This window comes from Glycine soja, chromosome 1 (genome assembly GCF_004193775.1).
Source record: "Glycine soja cultivar W05 chromosome 1, ASM419377v2, whole genome shotgun sequence".
In the NCBI taxonomy this organism is placed as follows: Eukaryota; Viridiplantae; Streptophyta; class Magnoliopsida; order Fabales; family Fabaceae; genus Glycine; species Glycine soja.
The window spans coordinates 35,547,100-35,567,582 of record NC_041002.1 but is presented as its reverse complement, the minus strand read 5'-3'; the positions used below and the strand labels follow the sequence as shown (position 1 = coordinate 35,567,582).

The 20,483-nt window shown below is 33.7% G+C and overlaps 2 protein-coding genes across 3 annotated transcripts; one reads left to right on the top strand and one right to left on the bottom strand.

Moving 5' to 3' along the window:
• The first annotated feature begins 3,328 nt into the window (after positions 1-3,328).
• On the top strand, positions 3,329-14,519 carry LOC114415150 (putative lipid-transfer protein DIR1). The gene is made up of 3 exons (XM_028379723.1): positions 3,329-3,538; positions 13,683-13,841; positions 14,299-14,519. The coding sequence occupies exons 1-3, from the start codon at positions 3,355-3,357 to the stop codon at positions 14,313-14,315; spliced, it is 360 nt and encodes a 119-aa protein (XP_028235524.1). The 5' UTR covers positions 3,329-3,354; the 3' UTR covers positions 14,316-14,519.
• Positions 14,520-16,762: 2,243 nt separating this feature from the next.
• Positions 16,763-19,501, bottom strand: LOC114415140. Of its 2 annotated transcripts, none has more exons than XM_028379704.1 (6): positions 18,906-19,501; positions 18,395-18,476; positions 17,773-17,948; positions 17,511-17,574; positions 17,344-17,392; positions 16,763-17,112 (listed from the first exon to the last, which is right to left on the bottom strand). In XM_028379704.1, exons 1-5 carry the CDS (start codon positions 19,029-19,031, stop codon positions 17,376-17,378), a joined length of 465 nt encoding a protein of 154 aa, XP_028235505.1. In that variant the 5' UTR covers positions 19,032-19,501; the 3' UTR covers positions 16,763-17,112; positions 17,344-17,375. The 2 variants fall into 2 exon arrangements, with proteins under 2 accessions (XP_028235505.1, XP_028235512.1); XM_028379711.1 differs by having other exon boundaries at positions 17,511-17,571; positions 18,906-19,500.
• Between the last annotated feature and the right edge of the window lie 982 nt (positions 19,502-20,483).

The window sequence follows — 20,483 nt, the reverse complement described above, 5'->3', positions numbered from 1 at the left end:
GCACATTATTTAGGTTAAACTAACTTTTGGTCCTTAAATATGTTACTCATTTGCCCTTTATATATTTTTTTTAAAATCGGTAAACATAATATTATATATAATATAAGGGTACCAGAGGTACCAAAAATTACAAAAGGTTCCAAAGTTAGTTAATATATCAGGTTATGCAATATATAGAACATGTAGATTAGATACTGGATAACCCAACTATTGCACCCAACCTGGGGCCACAAAGATCCAAACAACAAAAACATATTACAATACAATGCAAACAAAACAAATCCACCCAATAAAGCCTTCGTTGTTAGCATCACCAACTGAAATATGCAGTTCCACCACCATTAATGCCCATTGGTTACACAAGAATAATTGGGAAGATTCAGATGCAATAACTTAAGCAACATGCAAACAAGTCTCGGATTGCTTACCCATTGAGCATAGGAATACTGAAAAATCAAAAGGAATAATTATGCAGCCATGACCAAGACACAAACACAATATCATCCATTAAGCCACTTATTTCCATCAAGGCCTATTGAAAATGATGTTATTCCTCTTCCTCCATACACATAAGATAATCGCACACCATATGACATTCCAAAATCCTTGAGTTTTCTGTACGGCCTCATAGCATTATTTTGCCTAAAAAGTGCCTCAATAGAGAGGGAGAGTAGTGGAAAAATCTGGGGCTTTCCAAGCATACACGTTCTTCCAAATCAGAGATACCACCATGCACGAAGAGAAAATATGTTGTGTTGACTCATTCTCTGAAGAACATAACGAGCATTGTAAATCTACTTGAGGTATGATGTTCCTTTTGTGTATTTATCCTTTGTTGGGAGGCGCTTTCTCAAAAGTTTCCAAAGAAGAAAAGAAACTTTACGAGGTATCTTCAACTGCCAAGCCAATGAAAAGATATCATTCACAACCTGAAAATTAGATCCACCCAAGTAAAGCAAATAAGTTGACTTTGATGTGTAGCTTCCACAAGGGCTAGCTTTCCACAACCAAGAGTCCGCTATAACTTTGTGTATCCGAAAAGTGTCAAACAAGTGAAGTAATTGTTGGATTAGCTCCTTCTCCCACTCAAACCCTTCTCTCCTCCAAGTAATCTGCCAAAGCCAAACATCATTACGCCATCGTCCCATACCCCCTAACACTAGCATCTTTATTATCCGACAAAAGGAATAACCTAGGAAACAAAGATGCCAAGTTTTATCCATTCACCCAATCATCTACCCAAAATTTCATCTTCCCTCCATCACCAAGCTTCCACTCACTACCCTTATCGAACCACCTTTCACCATTTAGGCTTCCACACACTCTCTTTAAGTCCTTCCACCAAAAAGACTCCCTCGAAGAATTCTCTCGTCCCAAAATCCCTCTCCACCCATCATACTTTTATTAATACCTTAACCCACAACCCTCCTTGGTGGAAAAGGTTCCACCTCCATTTTCCCCAAAAAATGCCTCATTAAACAAAGCAATGTTTTTCACTCCTAAGCCCTCACTCTCCTTACTAGAACAAATGTCCTCCCAACTAACCCAAGTTACCTTATTATTATGTTCTTCATCCTCCACCCACACAAGAACCTTCTTTGGATAGCAATAAGTTTTGTACAAATCACTTTTGAGAATTTGAAAAAAGATAGAAAGAATAAAGGTTAAGAATGGATAGAGGCTGAATTGAAAACTTTATTTTTTGTATGAAGTCAAATTAAAATTGAGTGTCACATGTAAAATGTTTTTTTTTTAAATTATTTTTTGTTGAGGTGCTTCTAGTTAGGTTTCTATCATGTATGTGCTATTTCTTGAATCAATGTGAATGATATGCAACATTAAAAATGGAAATATATTTTCAAAACCTTATGAAAAACTAATTAATTTGCTTTTGCCAAAGGGATGTCTACCACTAGCGTGTGTGTGTGGAAACTTATTTACTTGCGGTTGAAATGAGTGTGCGCACGTGTTAGAGACCTAAATGGATGAATAGCGGGCAAGATATAATAAATCTACCTTATCCAGTTGAGCATCAAAAAAGTGTGTGCTACTGTTATTGAGACCAAAGTAGTAGAGTTGTTTAAGGATAATGAATATTTCTTCCATAAACTATTGCATACTAAGTAAATAAAATATTGATGCAATGCTAATTATGGTTATTGATCATAAAGTAGATGTGATATTTAATTGTTAATGATGTATTGAATTTTATATTGGTCCAGCTACCCCATTGAATTTATAAATAGCTGACACGCACTAGCAGTAAAGGTTTGTAGTGATGTTCACACTTGGTTGAATTAGTGTTGAACTTACATTTCACGGTTGGTAAACCAGCACTGGATTTCCAGTATTCAGTACCAAGAATACAATAATGACATATTAATAGTTAATATATGTCATAATGATAAGTATAATGGTGGTATCTTCAAAGCCATTAAACTTGTAGTCTTATAGTCAAGTCATCTGGTTTGAATTCAATCTTTTAAGTAAATATAATAATGACTAAAATACATTTTTGTCCCTAATTTTAGTTTTTAGTTTCATTTAGTCAGCAAGTTTAAAAGATTTAAATTCGATAAAATATTCTGGCAGATCAAGTTGATCCTTTTATTAAATTTTTTTATGCGTGTCCTTTTATTAATTTATCAAACTAACTTAGAGAATTTAGTGATACATAACAAACTGATATGAAACATGTGATGGATATTTGTCACATCAATCAAAATTAATTTAGTTAGTGCAAAATATTGATGAAAAGACCAAGTTGGTCTAACAGAAATACTTTAATGGATCATAGTTGAAGTACTTTAAACTCGAGATCAAACTAAAACGAAAAGTAAGATAAGAGAAAAAAAAGTGTATTTTAACCTACAGTAGTAAAAATAAAAATGCGTATAAGAGCATCAATTCGGTCTATAGAAACACAGTTACGAACAAAATTTGATTTAACTGATACATATATTCACAGGTTGACAAATTTGGACTTTAGAAGACCCGTAATTTCAGTTTTCATAAGAAAGTGGAAATTATAAAGAGGTAACAAGATAACATGCTCTAATTTTAGAATGTGAGTAATGACAACAACTAGAAGTATAAACATCAAAACGAGATTTCTTAGAAAATACACCACCTACCTTGATTGGACAAGAAAAGGAAACTTGTTGTCTTCATATTTCATCATATCAGAGTTTTTTTTTTTTAATACCAAAGTGGTGCCATAAGAAACTCACCTATTGTCCTAGTGCCAGCTCCATTAATCCAAGATGGGTGACTAGACCAAGCACTTTTAGGGTGCATTTTGGGCTATAAAATGCCATCAGAAGCAGGGGTGTTGTCACACTGATTGAGGAAAAAATGGAGGCTTACACTAAGGTTTTTGGCATTCTTGGCCTTCTAGTATTTGTGAGCATTTCAGAGATTCATAGAGTGGAGGGTGCAGGGGAATGTGGGAGGTCTACTACTCCAGATAATGAAGCAATAAAGCTTATTCCTTGTGTCTCTGCAGCAAAAGATGAAAAGGCTGAAGTTACTCAGAATTGTTGTGTGACACCCTCTACCCTCACAAATAACAAATACAAGGAAATAAAATCATGCGGAAATTTTTTTTTTTAAAAAAATATATTGACTTTAAATTGATTTCAAAAGATAAAGGGTTCACATTCACTAAATGAAAACATAATAGAAATTGTTCAAATAAAAACAACAAAGTTATTCCGGCTCAAAACAAGGCCGTCCATACTGAATGAATAATAAAAAGAACTAAAACAGAAAACATAACTCAACGATATTGTTTGCGGAAAAATATAGCATGCGAAATAATTCCTATGCCCCAATTTCACACTTATCAGAGCATATCTCTATCACAGATTAAGTCTCTTCGGCTCTAACATGAAATTCATCATATGATGGCTCACCTGAACAAATGGCAATCAGCCCAAACACAAACACACACCGGGAATGAGTTATCACATTCATATATAATAAAATATTAGAGCATGTAAAACATATAGTGCTTACAACTGAATTTATATAATTAACACCGTTTCACAAAATCACACATATTATGCACATTCATTTAAGTTCGTCCACTCCAGAAAATAACATCAAACCATAATTGTTAACCCAATGAAAGAAAAACACATGCGTTATGCAACAAATACTCTAGACTCAAGCCTACATGCAATGTGGTACCATTTTCCAGTGAAAAACCTCGTCGGGCGCCTAGGAGTACATGACAAGACATGCCTCACAATGGGTAAGTCAGGTCACTCTCACTAAGTGAAATCATAGGGAGACCAGTCAGGGTCACGCTGTTTTGCGAGAATGCTCCAACCATGTGGGATCGGCACAGGCTTACAGGAGTACTCAAACCGGATGACCCCCAAGGCCTACACTCCGAAGAGTCCGTCAGGGCCTCTCCCTCCTGATTCAGGTCCAACCCAAAAAAAAAAACATTTGAACACACAGACTCTACCTATGAATTATGCAATACACACAACTACTCAATTGTTTTCAAAATCTCGAATGTATATATATATATATTTAAAATATTTTAACTCAGTGCGCCTCAAGTGATTAACTCGTCGGGTTCCCACAGTGGATCCCATCACAACTCATCGCGCATTAACTCGTCGCCCTTAAAGGGTCTTACAGTTGTGTGATTACATAGTTCATGGCTCACAACTCAAAACATACAACATCTCAACAATTATGTAATTCACAATCCATTACGTACTAAATGATTATCACTTACACACAGAGTCTCAACCATAATTTCATAATAAAATAATTTATCGTATTTCATGCATCCTACACATATCATTCAATAGTAACATTTACTTGACACAACAAAAATATAGATTAAACCGAATATATTAATTCAACAAAATAAATAAATAAAAACATCTACAACAATTAATTTGAGATGTGGCATAAATAATTATGATTAAGCAATAATTTTACAAAAGTATTTAATTTATTATTATACATATATAACTAAATAAAATAAAATAAAATAATAATTTCACAATATTTAATATATTTCTACAAAGCAATAAAATAATAATTTCACAAAATATTTAATTTATTTCTCCAAAGCAGTAAAATAATAATTTCACAACAACATCTAATTTATTATATATATATATATATATATATATATATATATATATATATATATATATATATATGTGTGCATAACATGAAAAGTAAAAAGCATGTGTATTCGTTGCTGCACTTACTAGGATAATATCTTTAATGAATAATATATTAAATATATATATATTATTGCAAAGGAATATATGACTGCTCAAAATTCGTTTCTCAAATCAAGGTGAAGAAAAAACAATAACGTGCATATTCTCCGCACTTTAAAAGGAACGTTTAATGTTGGAATTTATTTATCAATTTAATATGCAGAAACAATAACGTATCAAGCATATTTGATGCACTTTAACGTATCAAAGTTTTCATTTTAATTGCTGCAGTTTTGTTATACTATTAAAACAAGCAATTATGTCATTAGTAATAATGCATATTGCATAAAATAAGTGTAATTTAAATAAAATATATTATTTCCAATTAAAGAGAACCTCTATAATAATTAATTTAAGATATAACAAAAATAATTATTATTAAGGATAATTTTACACCGTATTTAATTGATTATTATACATATATAACATATATAAATGAAAAGAAATACAAATAATTTCACAGTAATATTTAATTTATTTATGCAAAACAATAAAATAAGAATTTCATAACAATATTTAATTTATTATATATATATATATATAAAACGAACGTAGATACAGAGCATGGAATTGCAACTTTAACAAAAGGGAATATACATATTGCATCGTAGTGTAGGTGGGAATTGCAGTTTCAACAAAAGAAATATATGCAAAGACACAGTACGAGTTATTCATAAATTTTTATTACAAAAAAAGGAATATAATTATTTGGGTCAAATTCTTTCATTCAAATTATAACAATTCACTGACACATTTAAAAAAAGTAATTCACAAGCACAAAACAACAAATATTATACACGTTAGTTAATATACAAAAAGAATCCAGTAATAACAATTGCCACTTAAAAAAAAACTTGATATACACTAACACAAATATCATATCAATATACACTAAACCGGATCATAGAATTTCATGATAGAAGATATTACACTCAATTTAGCGTAAGAATTATTCAATTTGAAAGAATCGTGAATTAACATTTTATAAAAACAACTCAAAATTGATCCTCTAGAGACCCCTATACATGTTCCTTCTTATCCCCAAGCGTGAGTAACTCATCCCTTACCTCGAGGTAGTCGCTTAAATGTTCTCTGTTAGCAATGGTGGCGTCTCTGGTGCTCTCTAGAGCTCCTCCTCTGGTTGCTCTGTTAGGGTTCTTGTGCGTCAGAAAAGAAAAAGGGGCAGAAGTGTTTTGTAAAAGCTGCTCTAGGTTAACATTTTGTTTATATAGTGGAGATTTATGACCTAATTATATTTTTATTTATTTATTTATTTATTTATTTATTTATTAACTTATTACTGTATTATTTATTTATTAAAAAACACGATTGTTACAATTCCACCCCCCTAAAAAAAAAGTTTCGCCCCCGAAACTTACCGGTATCGAATAAGGTAGGATATGCATCACGCATCTGACCCTCTAGTTCCCAGGTGGCATCCTCGCCCGAAGCACTTCCCCATACTACTTTGACCAAGGGAATCTCTTTCCCCCTTAGCTGCTTAACCATACGATCGTCGATCCTCAGTGGTTGTGTTTCATATGTCAAGTTCTCTTTCACTTGGACATTGTCTAATTCGATCACGTGCGACGGATCATGGACATATTTTTTGAGCTGAGAGATATGGAAGACACTGTGGAGATTTGAGAGAGATGGTGGCAAAGCCACCTGATACACAACTGGGCCGACACGCTTTAGGATTTCAAAAGGACCAATGAATCTAGGTGTGAGCTTACGGGACTTCAACGCCCTACCAACCCCAGTCCACGGAGTGACTCTCAGAAATACATGATCACCTACAGCAAATTCAAGATCCTTTCTTCTCTTATCATAGTAGCCCTTCTGCCTACTTTGGGCTGCTCTCATCCTTTCTTGGATTAACTTGACCTTTTCTGTGGTCTGCTGAACTACCTCAGGTCCTAAGGCAATGCTCTCACTGGAATCTACCCAACATAGAGGTGTCCTACATCTTCTACCATACAATGCCTCGTAAGGCGCCATACCTATACTGGAGTGAAAACTATTGTTGTAGGTAAACTCTATCAAGGGTAAGAAACTATCCCAACTACCCCTCTGCTCTAACACACAGGCTCTCAAGAGGTCCTCTAAGGATTGGATGGTGCGCTCGGTTTGACCGTCAGTCTGTGGGTGGTAAGCAGAACTCAACCTAAGCTTGGTCCCCAAGGCTTTATGAAGACTCTCCCAAAATCTAGAGGTAAATCTGGGATCTCTATCAGAAACTATGCTAGAAGGAACACCGTGTAGTCTAACTATCTCACTAACATACAAGCTAGTCAACCTCTCTAAAGAATATCTGATGTTTATTGGGATGAAGTGAGCAGATTTGGTCAACCTGTCTACAATAACCCAAATGGAATCTAAACCTTTGGGGGTCCTAGGTAACCCCACTACGAAATCCATGGAGATGCTATCCCACTTCCACTCAGGTATCTCTAAAGGTTACAACTTCCTTGAAGGCTTCTGGTGTTCTATCTTAGCTTTTTGACACACTAGGCATGCAAGGACAAACTCATTAACTTCTTTCTTCAGACCCGGCCACCAAAACATCTGCCTAAGGTCCTGGTACATCTTAGTCGCTCCCGGGTGGATACTCAGACTACTTCTATGGCCCTCTTCCAAAATCGTTCTTCTATGCTTGGGTACACTAGGAACACACACCCTATCCTGAAACCTCAAGACTCCATCAGTTCCCACTCTAAAACTACTCTCTCTCCCTGCGACTATGGACTCTAACTGGGCTGACAAGAATGGGTCAAACTTCTGACCCTCACGTATCTCGCTCAAAAGTTCACTGGTGACTCTCAACATACCCAACTTAATGCTACTAGAGGTGATCTCACATGCCAAACTCATGTCTCTAAACTGCTCTAAGAGGTCCAACTCTCTAACCATCAAAGCAGACATTTGAAGGGATTTTCTACTTAAGGCGTCAGCTACTACATTGGCTTTACCTGGATGATAGCTAAGCTCAAAATCGTAATCCTTAAGGAACTCTAACCATCTCCTCTGCCTCATGTTAAGCTCTTTTTGATCAAACAAATATCTAAGGCTCTTATGGTCACTAAACACCTCAAATTTAGATCCATAAAGGTAATGCCTCCAAAGCTTAAGAGCAAAAACTACGGCTGCTAACTCAAGATCGTGTGTGGGATAATTCCTTTCATGTATCTTAAGCTGTCGAGAAGCATAGGCCACTACCTGTCCCCGTTGCATAAGCACTCCACCCAAACCCATCTTGGACGCATCACAATACACCACAAAAGATTCACTCGGATTAGGTAACACTAAGACTGGTGCAGTGGTCAACCTTTCCTTAAGGGTACGGAAACTACTCTCACATTGGGCATCCCACACAAAAACTTGACCTTTACGAGTAAGCTTAGTCAAAGGTAAAGCTAGCTTAGAAAAACCCTCTATGAATCTACGGTAGTATCCTGCTAAGCCAAGAAAGCTCCTAATCTCAAACACTGACTTAGGACTCTCCCAACTCATCACTGCCTCTACCTTGGAAGGATCTACCGCTATCCCTCCCTTAGATATAACATGCCCTAAGAAGCTCACCTCCTCTAGCCAAAAATCACACTTGGACAACTTAGCATACAGTCTATTGTCTTTAAGGGTTTGCAACACAACTCTTAAATGCTCCTCATGTTCCTTTCTCGTCTTAGAATACACTAAGATATCATCTATGAAGACCACTACAAAACTATCTAGGCAGGGGTGAAAGATCCTATTCATATAGTCCATGAACACACCAGACTCAGGAAAGACAACAGATTTCTGAAAACAATTTAATAAGACATGATTGGAAGATAACCAGTCCATACCAAGAATAACATCAATCTGACTCAAAGGTAGAACAACTAAGTCAATAAGAAATTGTCTATCAGAAATTAAGACAAGACATTGCAAACACACATCAGAAGTTAAAACAGACCCACTAGTAGGTGTATTCACAATCAAGTCAAATTTCAAGGAAGACACAGGCAAGGCAAGTTTTTCAACACAGACACGAGAAATAAATGAATGGGTCGCACCTGAATCATACAATACAACCAAAGGAACTTGACTTATGAAACATATACCTTGAATGAGATCATCAGACTGTGCGGCATCAGCACCACTAAGAGAAAACACTCTCCCTATGGTCTTTGGTCGTCCATTCTGGTTATCCAGACTTCCACTCATCTTCTCCCTCCTCGGATGTGGGCAACTGGTACTGAGGTGGCCCTTACCCCGGCAGTTGAAACAAGTCACATCACTATCTGGGCACTCACGAGCAAAATGACCCATCCTACCACACTTAGCACATCGGATTGGCGTAGCAGGTGTAACAGAAGCACCACCACCATCTCCACTAGCAGGCTGAGACACTCTGTTAACTGACTGAGAACTCCCACCAGCTAGGTGATGTCCTCCGCTGGTCCTTTGTCCCCCAGAATGGTTTCCATATTTCCCGGGAGGGGCAGAATATGGCTTAGCACGACTGTGAGTCACAGGCTTCTTATCTTTCCCATGACTAGCATTGGCATTCCTGTAAAAAGTAGTCTTCTCCCGCTGATCTTCATCAAAGATTCTACACATGTTGGTCAACTGTGCAAAGTCATGAATACCGTGATAATTTACCATCATTTTTACTTCTGGTCGAAGGCCATTGACAAATTTCACGCATTTGGACCTCTCCCCAGCTTCCCCCTGATAATGAGGAAAATACCTTACAAGGTTCTCAAACCTCGCCGCATACTCTGCCACCGTCATACTTCCTTATTTAAGCTCAAGGAACTCCATCTCCTTTCTATTCTTCACATCTTCTGGAAAATACTTCTCCAGAAAAGTCTGTCTAAAAGTTCCCCATGGAACAACAGCACCACCTGCTCCCTCCAAACGTGGGCGAGTGTTCTCCCACCAATATTCTGCCTCATCTGCTAGCATGTGAGTAGCAAACAACACCTTCTGATGGTCCTGACATTCCATCACCCGGAAGATCTTCTCAATCTCCCTCAGCCAAGCCTCAGCACCCTCAGGATCATAACCCCCTTTGAAGGTAGGTGGGTTGTTCCTCTGAAAGCGATCTAAACCATGGTACATAGTTGCTCCTCCACCGCCTCCCTGATTGGCCATAACTTGCGCCAAGTTGTTCAAGGCCTGGGTAAGAAGTCGTTCTCGCTCATTTCTCGCAGCCATTACTTCCTATGTCACGCAAGAAACAAAACTTTGAAAAAAAAAATATACCAACAAAATAGAGTACACCTCTAATCAAACAAAACAAATACAACACATCAGAGTACACAAGGAAACACAGAAAACTCATAACACACATGGCCGAAAGGTTCGACCTGCTCTGATACCACTAAATGTGACACCCACTACCCTCACAAATAACAAATACAAGGAAATAAAATCATGCGGAAATTTTTTTTTTTAAAAAAACATATTGACTTTAAATTGATTTCAAAAGATAAAGGGTTCACATTCACTAAATGAAAACATAATAGAAATTGTTCAAATAAAAACAACAAAGTTATTCCAGCTTAAAACAAGGCCGTCCATACTGAATGAATAATAAAAAGAACTAAAACAGAAAACATAACTCAACGATATTGTTTGCGGAAAAATATAGCATGCGAAATAATTCCTATGCCCCAATTTCACACTTATCAGAGCATATCTCTATCACAGATTAAGTCTCTTCGGCTCTAACATGGAATTCATCATATGATGGCTCACCTGAACAAATGGCAATCAGCCCAAACACAAACACACACCGGGAATGAGTTATCACATTCATATATAATAAAATATTAGAGCATGTAAAACATATAGTGCTTACAACTGAATTTATATAATTAACACCGTTTCACAAAATCACACATATTATGCACATTCATTTAAGTTCGTCCACTCCAGAAAATAACATCAAACCATAATTGTTAACCCAATGAAAGAAAAACACATGCGTTATGCAACAAATACTCTAGACTCAAGCCTACATGCAATGTGGTACCATTTTCCAGTGAAAAACCTCGTCGGGCGCCTAGGAGTACATGACAAGACATGCCTCACAATGGGTAAGTCAGGTCACTCTCACTAAGTGAAATCATAGGGAGACCAGTCAGGGTCACGCTGTTTTGCGAGAATGCTCCAACCATGTGGGATCGGCACAGGCTTACAGGAGTACTCAAACCGGATGACCCCCAAGGCCTACACTCCGAAGAGTCCGTCAGGGCCTCTCCCTCCTGATTCAGGTCCAACCCAAAAAAAAAAACATTTGAACACACAGACTCTACCTATGAATTATGCAATACACACAACTACTCAATTGTTTTCAAAATCTCGAATGTATATATATATATATTTAAAATATTTTAACTCAGTGCGCCTCAAGTGATTAACTCGTCGGGTTCCCACAGTGGATCCCATCACAACTCATCGCGCATTAACTCGTCGCCCTTAAAGGGTCTTACAGTTGTGTGATTACATAGTTCATGGCTCACAACTCAAAACATACAACATCTCAACAATTATGTAATTCACAATCCATTACGTACTAAATGATTATCACTTACACACAGAGTCTCAACCATAATTTCATAATAAAATAATTTATCGTATTTCATGCATCCTACACATATCATTCAATAGTAACATTTACTTGACACAACAAAAATATAGATTAAACCGAATATATTAATTCAACAAAATAAATAAATAAAAACATCTACAACAATTAATTTGAGATGTGGCATAAATAATTATGATTAAGCAATAATTTTACAAAAGTATTTAATTTATTATTATACATATATAACTAAATAAAATAAAATAAAATAATAATTTCACAATATTTAATATATTTCTACAAAGCAATAAAATAATAATTTCACAAAATATTTAATTTATTTCTCCAAAGCAGTAAAATAATAATTTCACAACAACATCTAATTTATTATATATATATATATATATATATATATATATATATATATATATATATATATATATATATGTGCATAACATGAAAAGTAAAAAGCATGTGTATTCGTTGCTGCACTTACTAGGATAATATCTTTAATGAATAATATATTAAATATATATATATTATTGCAAAGGAATATATGACTGCTCAAAATTCGTTTCTCAAATCAAGGTGAAGAAAAAACAATAACGTGCATATTCTCCGCACTTTAAAAGGAACGTTTAATGTTGGAATTTATTTATCAATTTAATATGCAGAAACAATAACGTATCAAGCATATTTGATGCACTTTAACGTATCAAAGTTTTCATTTTAATTGCTGCAGTTTTGTTATACTATTAAAACAAGCAATTATGTCATTAGTAATAATGCATATTGCATAAAATAAGTGTAATTTAAATAAAATATATTATTTCCAATTAAAGAGAACCTCTATAATAATTAATTTAAGATATAACAAAAATAATTATTATTAAGGATAATTTTACACCGTATTTAATTGATTATTATACATATATAACATATATAAATGAAAAGAAATACAAATAATTTCACAGTAATATTTAATTTATTTATGCAAAACAATAAAATAAGAATTTCATAACAATATTTAATTTATTATATATATATATATATATATATATAAAACGAACGTAGATACAGAGCATGGAATTGCAACTTTAACAAAAGGGAATATACATATTGCATCGTAGTGTAGGTGGGAATTGCAGTTTCAACAAAAGAAATATATGCAAAGACACAGTACGAGTTATTCATAAATTTTTATTACAAAAAAAGGAATATAATTATTTGGGTCAAATTCTTTCATTCAAATTATAACAATTCACTGACACATTTAAAAAAAGTAATTCACAAGCACAAAACAACAAATATTATACACGTTAGTTAATATACAAAAAGAATCCAGTAATAACAATTGCCACTTAAAAAAAAAACTTGATATACACTAACACAAATATCATATCAATATACACTAAACCGGATCATAGAATTTCATGATAGAAGATATTACACTCAATTTAGCGTAAGAATTATTCAATTTGAAAGAATCGTGAATTAACATTTTATAAAAACAACCCAAAATTGATCCTCTAGAGACCCCTATACATGTTCCTTCTTATCCCCAAGCGTGAGTAACTCATCCCTTACCTCGAGGTAGTCGCTTAAATGTTCTCTGTTAGCAATGGTGGCGTCTCTGGTGCTCTCTAGAACTCCTCCTCTGATTGCTCTGTTAGGGTTCTTGTGCGTCAGAAAAGAAAAAGGGGCAGAAGTATTTTGTAAAAACTGCTCTAGGTTAATATTTTGTTTATATAGTGGAGATTTATGACCTAATTATATTTTTATTTATTTATTTATTTATTAACTTATTACTGTATTATTTATTTATTAAAAAAAAACGATTGTTACATGTTGTACTCAGATCGAGAAACTAGGCAAGAACCCTAGTTGTCTATGTGCTGTTATGCTCTCCAACACAGCCAAAATGTCTGGAGCTGACCCTAAGGTTGCCATAACAATCCCAAAACGCTGCAACCTTGCTAATCGCCCTATTGGTTACAAGTGTGGACGTATGTATATTTTATTTCCTATTCACTTATGTCTAGTTTTTTCGGATTTGACTCCTCTAAACCGATTAGACATGTGAAGTAAAAAAAAAAAAGTAAGGATATATACGTCTATCATTAATTTAAAGTTGTTTACTAAGATTTTAAATTGTCGCGATGGTGCGGATGAATTCCTTGATATTGTGAGAAATTACCGACAAATACAGCATTGTGGTCCTGAGCATTCTAAAAACCTTGATTTTGTGACTGAAGTCGCATTTGTACACCAGTTTATAAAACCTTGATTGTTTAGTTTTAAAAGATACTTTAAGTCATGCTGAGAAAAAAATACTCTAATTCAAATTAAATATTAAGTACAACTTTCTCACTTTATGCATGTCTTCACTTTAGAAAGGTTAAATACTATTTTCCTACATAGCCCTTTTCTTGATCTATTCATAAAAATTGCTGATTTTTGCAGCTTACACTCTTCCTTAAGATTATACTGAGAGCAAGGAGAAATTTGGGCATGAAGGCACAAAAGCTGGTGGCTACAACTGTGACTACAAAACTATGTTTGTTTGTCCTTGTAACAATTTGATCAATAATGGGTAGTACCTATCTGGTGTCTATCCTCAATAAAACTTGCAATTTTAATGTTTCTATACCCATTTAATATATTAACATCTACCTTTTTTCTTTTTTTTTATTCCAATGCAATTGACTCATCTAAAATAAAAGGTAGAAGATGTAAAATAAAAAAATAAAGATATATATATATATATATATATATATATATATATATATATATATATATATAATTCACCTTTTTTAGTATAGATTACCAGTATCTTTTAAGGGAAGTCATTTTGCTTAAGTCAAATAATACTATTATGAACAATAAAGTTTCTCTCCAAGTATTTAACAGACTTGTTTATTTAATATTCAAATTTAAGATTACTGATTAGGTTATAATAATTTCACACCAATAGATTCACATGTTTAGTAGCAAATTGATTCACTTTAAATTAAGTTGAAATACATCTTTACTTTCTCACACTAAAGAAGTCAAATGGGATTGTGAAACATGGCAGACATAGTCCCTAAGATGTGTAAGATAGTGAACTAAGCCAGCTAAATGTAATGTAGTGGTGCTATCTTTGACTCTTAGTCAAGAACCAATAACATTATGGACTAAAAAAGAGATAAAATCTTCAACTACCAGACACAAGTCACAGCAAAAAGGAAAAAAAAAAAAAAAAGAGCAGACAAAGCAGCAAAGATCCCAAAGGGATACTGAAAGAGGCCTTGTTTGTCCTAACGTTAATTGATGGATAAGGATAGGTGAAGGTGTGACGGGTCAGATTTTGAATGGGGCATATGCTGAGACTCGAAGTCTTTATTTATTTATTTTTTTCTGAGCTAAGATAAAAAGGTGAATAGACTAATTGGTTAACTAAGTGTTGGACAGGTTTGTGTATTATCATGCTTGCGGGGGCCACAATCTTTGAATGCGGTTATAGCTTTTATCAGTGCATGACAATGTTCTTGTTGACTTTCTTTCAAGCGGGTTCACGAATCTGTCTATGGTTAGTTTTCTCATTGTTGTTGTTTTCTTTGAATGATTCGTGCACGCCAAGTTTTAATTAGCACATGGATAGGCGTTTAAATTGATGGATGAGAGGGAAAGAGAGAAGAGAAATGAAGAGATGACTCGTTTGATGTTATTTGTCAGTTATGTTATGTGATTTGCTTTTGATGTGCAACTAACATGGCTCTTTGAGGAATAATTTTTTGATTGTTCCTAGTACGGTTACATCTACTCACATCACTCTGCAGCAATAATACCGACCCAAGAATCAATAGTACTAGCATATGGTTTTGTTTCTCGAAAAAAGAAAAAGAAAAAAGATGTTGATCATTGGTGAGTGAACAAGTTTCAACTAGCAGTTATCAAGTTCTCCAAAAGGTGTTCCGAGTATCAAGTTACTTTAAAGAAAGTCTTGTAACAATAATGTAAAGACAACAAATCACGTAGTGTGTTTTTCTTCTAGAATGAAAAGACATAAATCACAAGGGATTGTAAATACATAAATCACAAGGGATTGTACTTAGTCACGGCTACTTAACTAGCCTTTAGACATTATAGGATCTTCTTGAGTAAGATTCCCTCAATCATGTAGCTTAGAAGCTATATAAGTGTGTTCTGCAATCTCATATTGGCAACTATATTTCAATCTCATTGATTTTAAAGGGGAAAGTTTAGAAAAAATGTGCATTATGCTGCTAACAAGACCATAAAGCCTGCTAAGAAGAATATTGTTGAAAAGAGAAAGACGTGGCGATAGAACCATGTGTGCGTGGTTGGTAGATAAATAAAAAGGCCAATTAGGCCCTCGAATTTTTTACCAACGTCAAACCATAAAAATGAGGAAGAGGTGAAATGAAAAAGTTATGAGTTGCTTTTGATGTGCAACTAACATGGCTTTTAAGAGAAAAGACTCTTTCAATATTTGATTATATGAAATAAGTATCTTATTAGAATATGTTAGGTGAAAAGTCGTTTTGACATAATTTATTTGTCTAGACTTTGGATTGTTATAAACTGTTTTTTATAGTTAATATTCAAAAGGGGATATAAAATTTAGTTGGTTTTATATTCAAGACAATTTATCAGGAATTAAATAGAAAAATAAAAAAGCTAAAAATAAGCTTTTAGCTTTAAATTATAAACTCAAAAATCTTTTATTATCAAAAAGATTATCTTCTTTGTTGAAATTATATCCATAAATTAATATAAATTACCAAACATACTTAACATCATTAGTTATTTTCTATGAATAACATGATAATCTTAGTAAATAATCTAAACCGAAACATGATAATAAGATCAACAGTTACAGACATATTTATCAATAATCATAGCTGAAGAACTAAGAAAGAGGTGAAACAAGTAAAGAGAATTTCTTCCATTAAAGTAAATACTTGCATAGCTGAAGTACTAAGATAGAGGTGAAACAAGAGAGTTTCTTCCATTAAAGTAAATAATTGCAAAGTTCAGCCACACAAGAGTAGCTGATAATGCACAGAATTCCTATACAACTTTTACAATAGGGTGAGGATAGTATCCTTTACAATAAAATAAAAAAGAAACGTAAATGATCATAGATTCATCATATCATGATTTTCTCAAAGCCAGAGAAAGCAACTTGCTGTCCACAACCCTTTTGATTGCTGTATAGTTCTTCCATATAACAAAAGATGGACTATACTTCTAAACTATCTTGCTATGTACCTGCAATATGCATTCATTTGATTAATAAACAATGCTAGAACAGGAAATATGACTAGAGTTTTAGAATCAATTCAGAAATATATAAGTATCATAAGATCCTGAACCCTACAGAACAAACGTCTTTGCTTTCTAAGATTTCTTACTTTTCAATCTACGTTTTAAAAAGAAGGAAACACTAAGGGATATCTAAGAATGCCATTTGACTATAAGGTTTGAGAAGATCATATATACCTTGAGAAGCACATGCCTTGGCAATAGTGATCTTAATAATAGAGACCCCCTGTGGATAGAAAGTTAACAGACAGCAAAAGAATGAGAACTTTGTGACAGACAAGTACAATCCATATGTAAACTTTTATACCATAAATCTATTAGACAAGAATTATGTCATAACATGCCTTGCCACCAGTCTCCTCTTGAAGCAAATTCTGAATCATCTTCTCCTCCATCATTCCTGTGCTGCTAAACAAAAAAAGAAAAAAAAAATATGTTAGACATTCTACATACTAGAAAATAATTATCAACCAAACAAAATAGGAATATCATTCAACTTATGACCTAGAGGTCATGAGGCAGCAACCTTAGTGTTGCGCCAAGGCTCGTAGCCGCTCTAGTATAACAACAATAATAACAGTAAAAAATAAATGCACTGTCACTCACCATAGAGTTGAATCCCTCATTCTGTGTACTCTGAGGATTTGAATAGATGTCCTGGCCACCATAATAAATTGATGAACTAAGGTGACATGGTTGAACTCTTTGATCCTGATAGATGGAACTCATATCCTTGTTCACGGCATTCGGAGCCTCGCTACCATAGCCCTTGGAGAAGTTATCTGCATTGATTGGAAGGATAAGGCTGGAAACTTAGAAAGAAGAAAAAAAAGGGGGAATTTTGAAAGGAAACACTATATCTAAAACTACTAAAAATTCGGTCCTATAGATTATGGATGTATACACAGGATATATCATTCCATTATGCAAAATTTGACCAGCTAAATTCAACGGAACCAAACTCAATGATAAAATCTTCAAATAGATATTTTCATAATCTTTTCTAAATATAAAAATACCAAAATGGAATCAGATCACTACCTACTCAGGGTGCAGGATAATTCAGACCCAAGGAAAGTAAAAAAAAAAAAAAAAAAGGAAAATAGCGCCAATAGAAAATATGTCATTATGTGATTTTTTTTTTCAAAATTTTATTTTAAAAAGTCACCAAAAATTATAGATAGTGGCCAAATATGTAAAAACCAGGGGCTGAAACCGAGTATCATACCTTGAATACCAATTCTGGAGCTCCAGGTCTCATTGGCAATTTTGCTACTCATTTCAGAGCGCAGAGACTCTCTCCCTAACACCTAAAATTGAAAGAAACCAATCCAAAAAAATATCTCAGAACCGTTTCAGCATGACTCAGATATGCAGTGAAAATGGACATGGACCACATGGTATATAATTCAAATTCAACCCAAAATTAATGATCCAAACAAACACTTCAACAGATAGCAAAATTCAATCATTCAGGTGCAAATGCTCATTGATTGTCAGATTTGACCTTCAAGTTGAAACTGAATTGCAAAAATGATTTTTTTTTTTTGTGTGAAAAACATGGTCTAAAAGAAAACTCAGACTTTTAACACAGCAAAACCAACACATAACAGAAACCAATCATCAACTTCACCATGAAATGCAGAAAAAAAGAAAACAAAGGGATTGACTGATTATGAGCAGCAACAAAAAACAAAAGAATCAAAACAGAACAAGGTGTTGAAATTAAAAAAACACACCTTAGACGATGGAGGAGAAAAAATGGACCCAAAAATCCCAGAAGAAGAAGAGGGACGAGACTCTTTGGACCCAAAGAGCTCAGAAGTGAATGAAGAAGAAGCACCCTTTTGCTTATTCCCTTCCATTCTCCCCAAAAACTAGAACTTTTGTATCAAAATCACTACTTTGAATCAAAAGGAGTGTGTGGGGGTCCTTTTATATAGAGACAACCCCACAAAACTACACCAACCACCGCCTGAAAAAGGCCTCAAAATGAGAAAAAAAAAATACGTTTATCTCGGGAAACTAACAGAGGAGAGAAGAGAAGAAAACGTAAGTGAAGAGAAGAGAACAAGGAGAAGGAAAAGGAGAGGCACGTGAATGAAGAGACCCCTCTTCACAGAAGTGTCTGTTTTTCAAATGAAAACCGTTTATTTCTCACACCCGCAGAAAAGATGGACTAGTCTCATGACGTAAAAATAAAAAATAAAAAGTTTCAACTTTCAATTGCTAGTAATTTTCTTATTTGGAATTTTGGTTTTTTTTTCTTTTAACCCCAAAGAGAAACCGGAGGAATCAAATCAATCAAAGACCGAGACAGAGCAGTTTCTTTCTCTCTTTGTTCTGGTTTTCAGTTTTTTTGTTTCTGGTTTTTCACTTCTAAAGTCTTGTGTTGAGTTCAGCGTGGAACAGAAAATTGCCACGTGTGGTTCTTGAGTCATAGGTTTGGGCCCTCAAAGCAAATCAACCTTTTACTGCAACGAGTACTTTGAGGATAACAATAACAGACACCCCAACCCCTTTTGTCCATTATCTTCTCAGCTGGGTTGTTCGGTTTTCGTTGGATGTTTCACTCTTTCAACTAGTTTTATTTTACTTTAGAATTTAATATGTAGTATCATGTATTATTGATATAAAAAAATATTTTTTTAATTCATAAAATTATATTTAGTAGACTTTTAACATAATTAGTCTTTGGATATGTGCGATGCATAGAATTTTTATGTTAGACGTAGATTATAATAATTTTAAATTGTAATTTATATTTTTACATATATTTTTAAAATGTATTTTGGAATTAAATATTCTTGATCGAATTTAAAAAATATTTCTTTAGATATATTATATTCTTATAAACATTGAATTATTTAAATCTAATATTTTTAATTGGATAAAATATATTTTTTAATTTTTAGTTAAAACAATTATAATTTCTAACTGAACTTTTTTACGATATATGTGTGTTTAGTCGTACCAATTTCAATTGTTTATATAAACAATATTCTTTTATATCATATAATAAATGAAGGTATAATAATCAATTAATTAATGTATAAAGTTACATATTTATCAACAACATCGTTAAAACTCATTAATGTTTCTCCTAATACATAACAATAAATGTGTATTTAAAACTTATTTTCTATATACTGTGGCACGAATTAATATTATTTATTAAATGAATGGAGAATAAAATAACTGGTGAAAAGAAATTATTTAAATTGTCCTTATTTTTGAAAGAAAAATAATTATTTAAATGTATTGTTTTTAATTGGTTAGAATATATATTTTATTTTTTAGTTAAAAATTAAAATTTT

Coding starts and splice junctions, on each gene's coding strand:
- LOC114415150 (XM_028379723.1), top strand. CDS start 3,355: ATGGAGGCTTACACTAAGGTTTTTGGCATTCTTGGCCTTCTAGTATTT. Junction 3,539..13,682: donor GGCTGAAGTTACTCAGAATT/GTTGTGTGACAC, acceptor CGATTGTTACAT/GTTGTACTCAGATCGAGAAA.
- LOC114415140 (XM_028379704.1), bottom strand. CDS start 19,031: ATGGAAGGGAATAAGCAAAAGGGTGCTTCTTCTTCATTCACTTCTGAG. Junction 18,477..18,905: donor TTTCTCCTCCATCGTCTAAG/GTGTGTTTTTTT, acceptor TTTCAATTTTAG/GTGTTAGGGAGAGAGTCTCT. Junction 17,575..17,772: donor ATGAGGGATTCAACTCTATG/GTGAGTGACAGT, acceptor TTTTTTGTTTAG/CAGCACAGGAATGATGGAGG.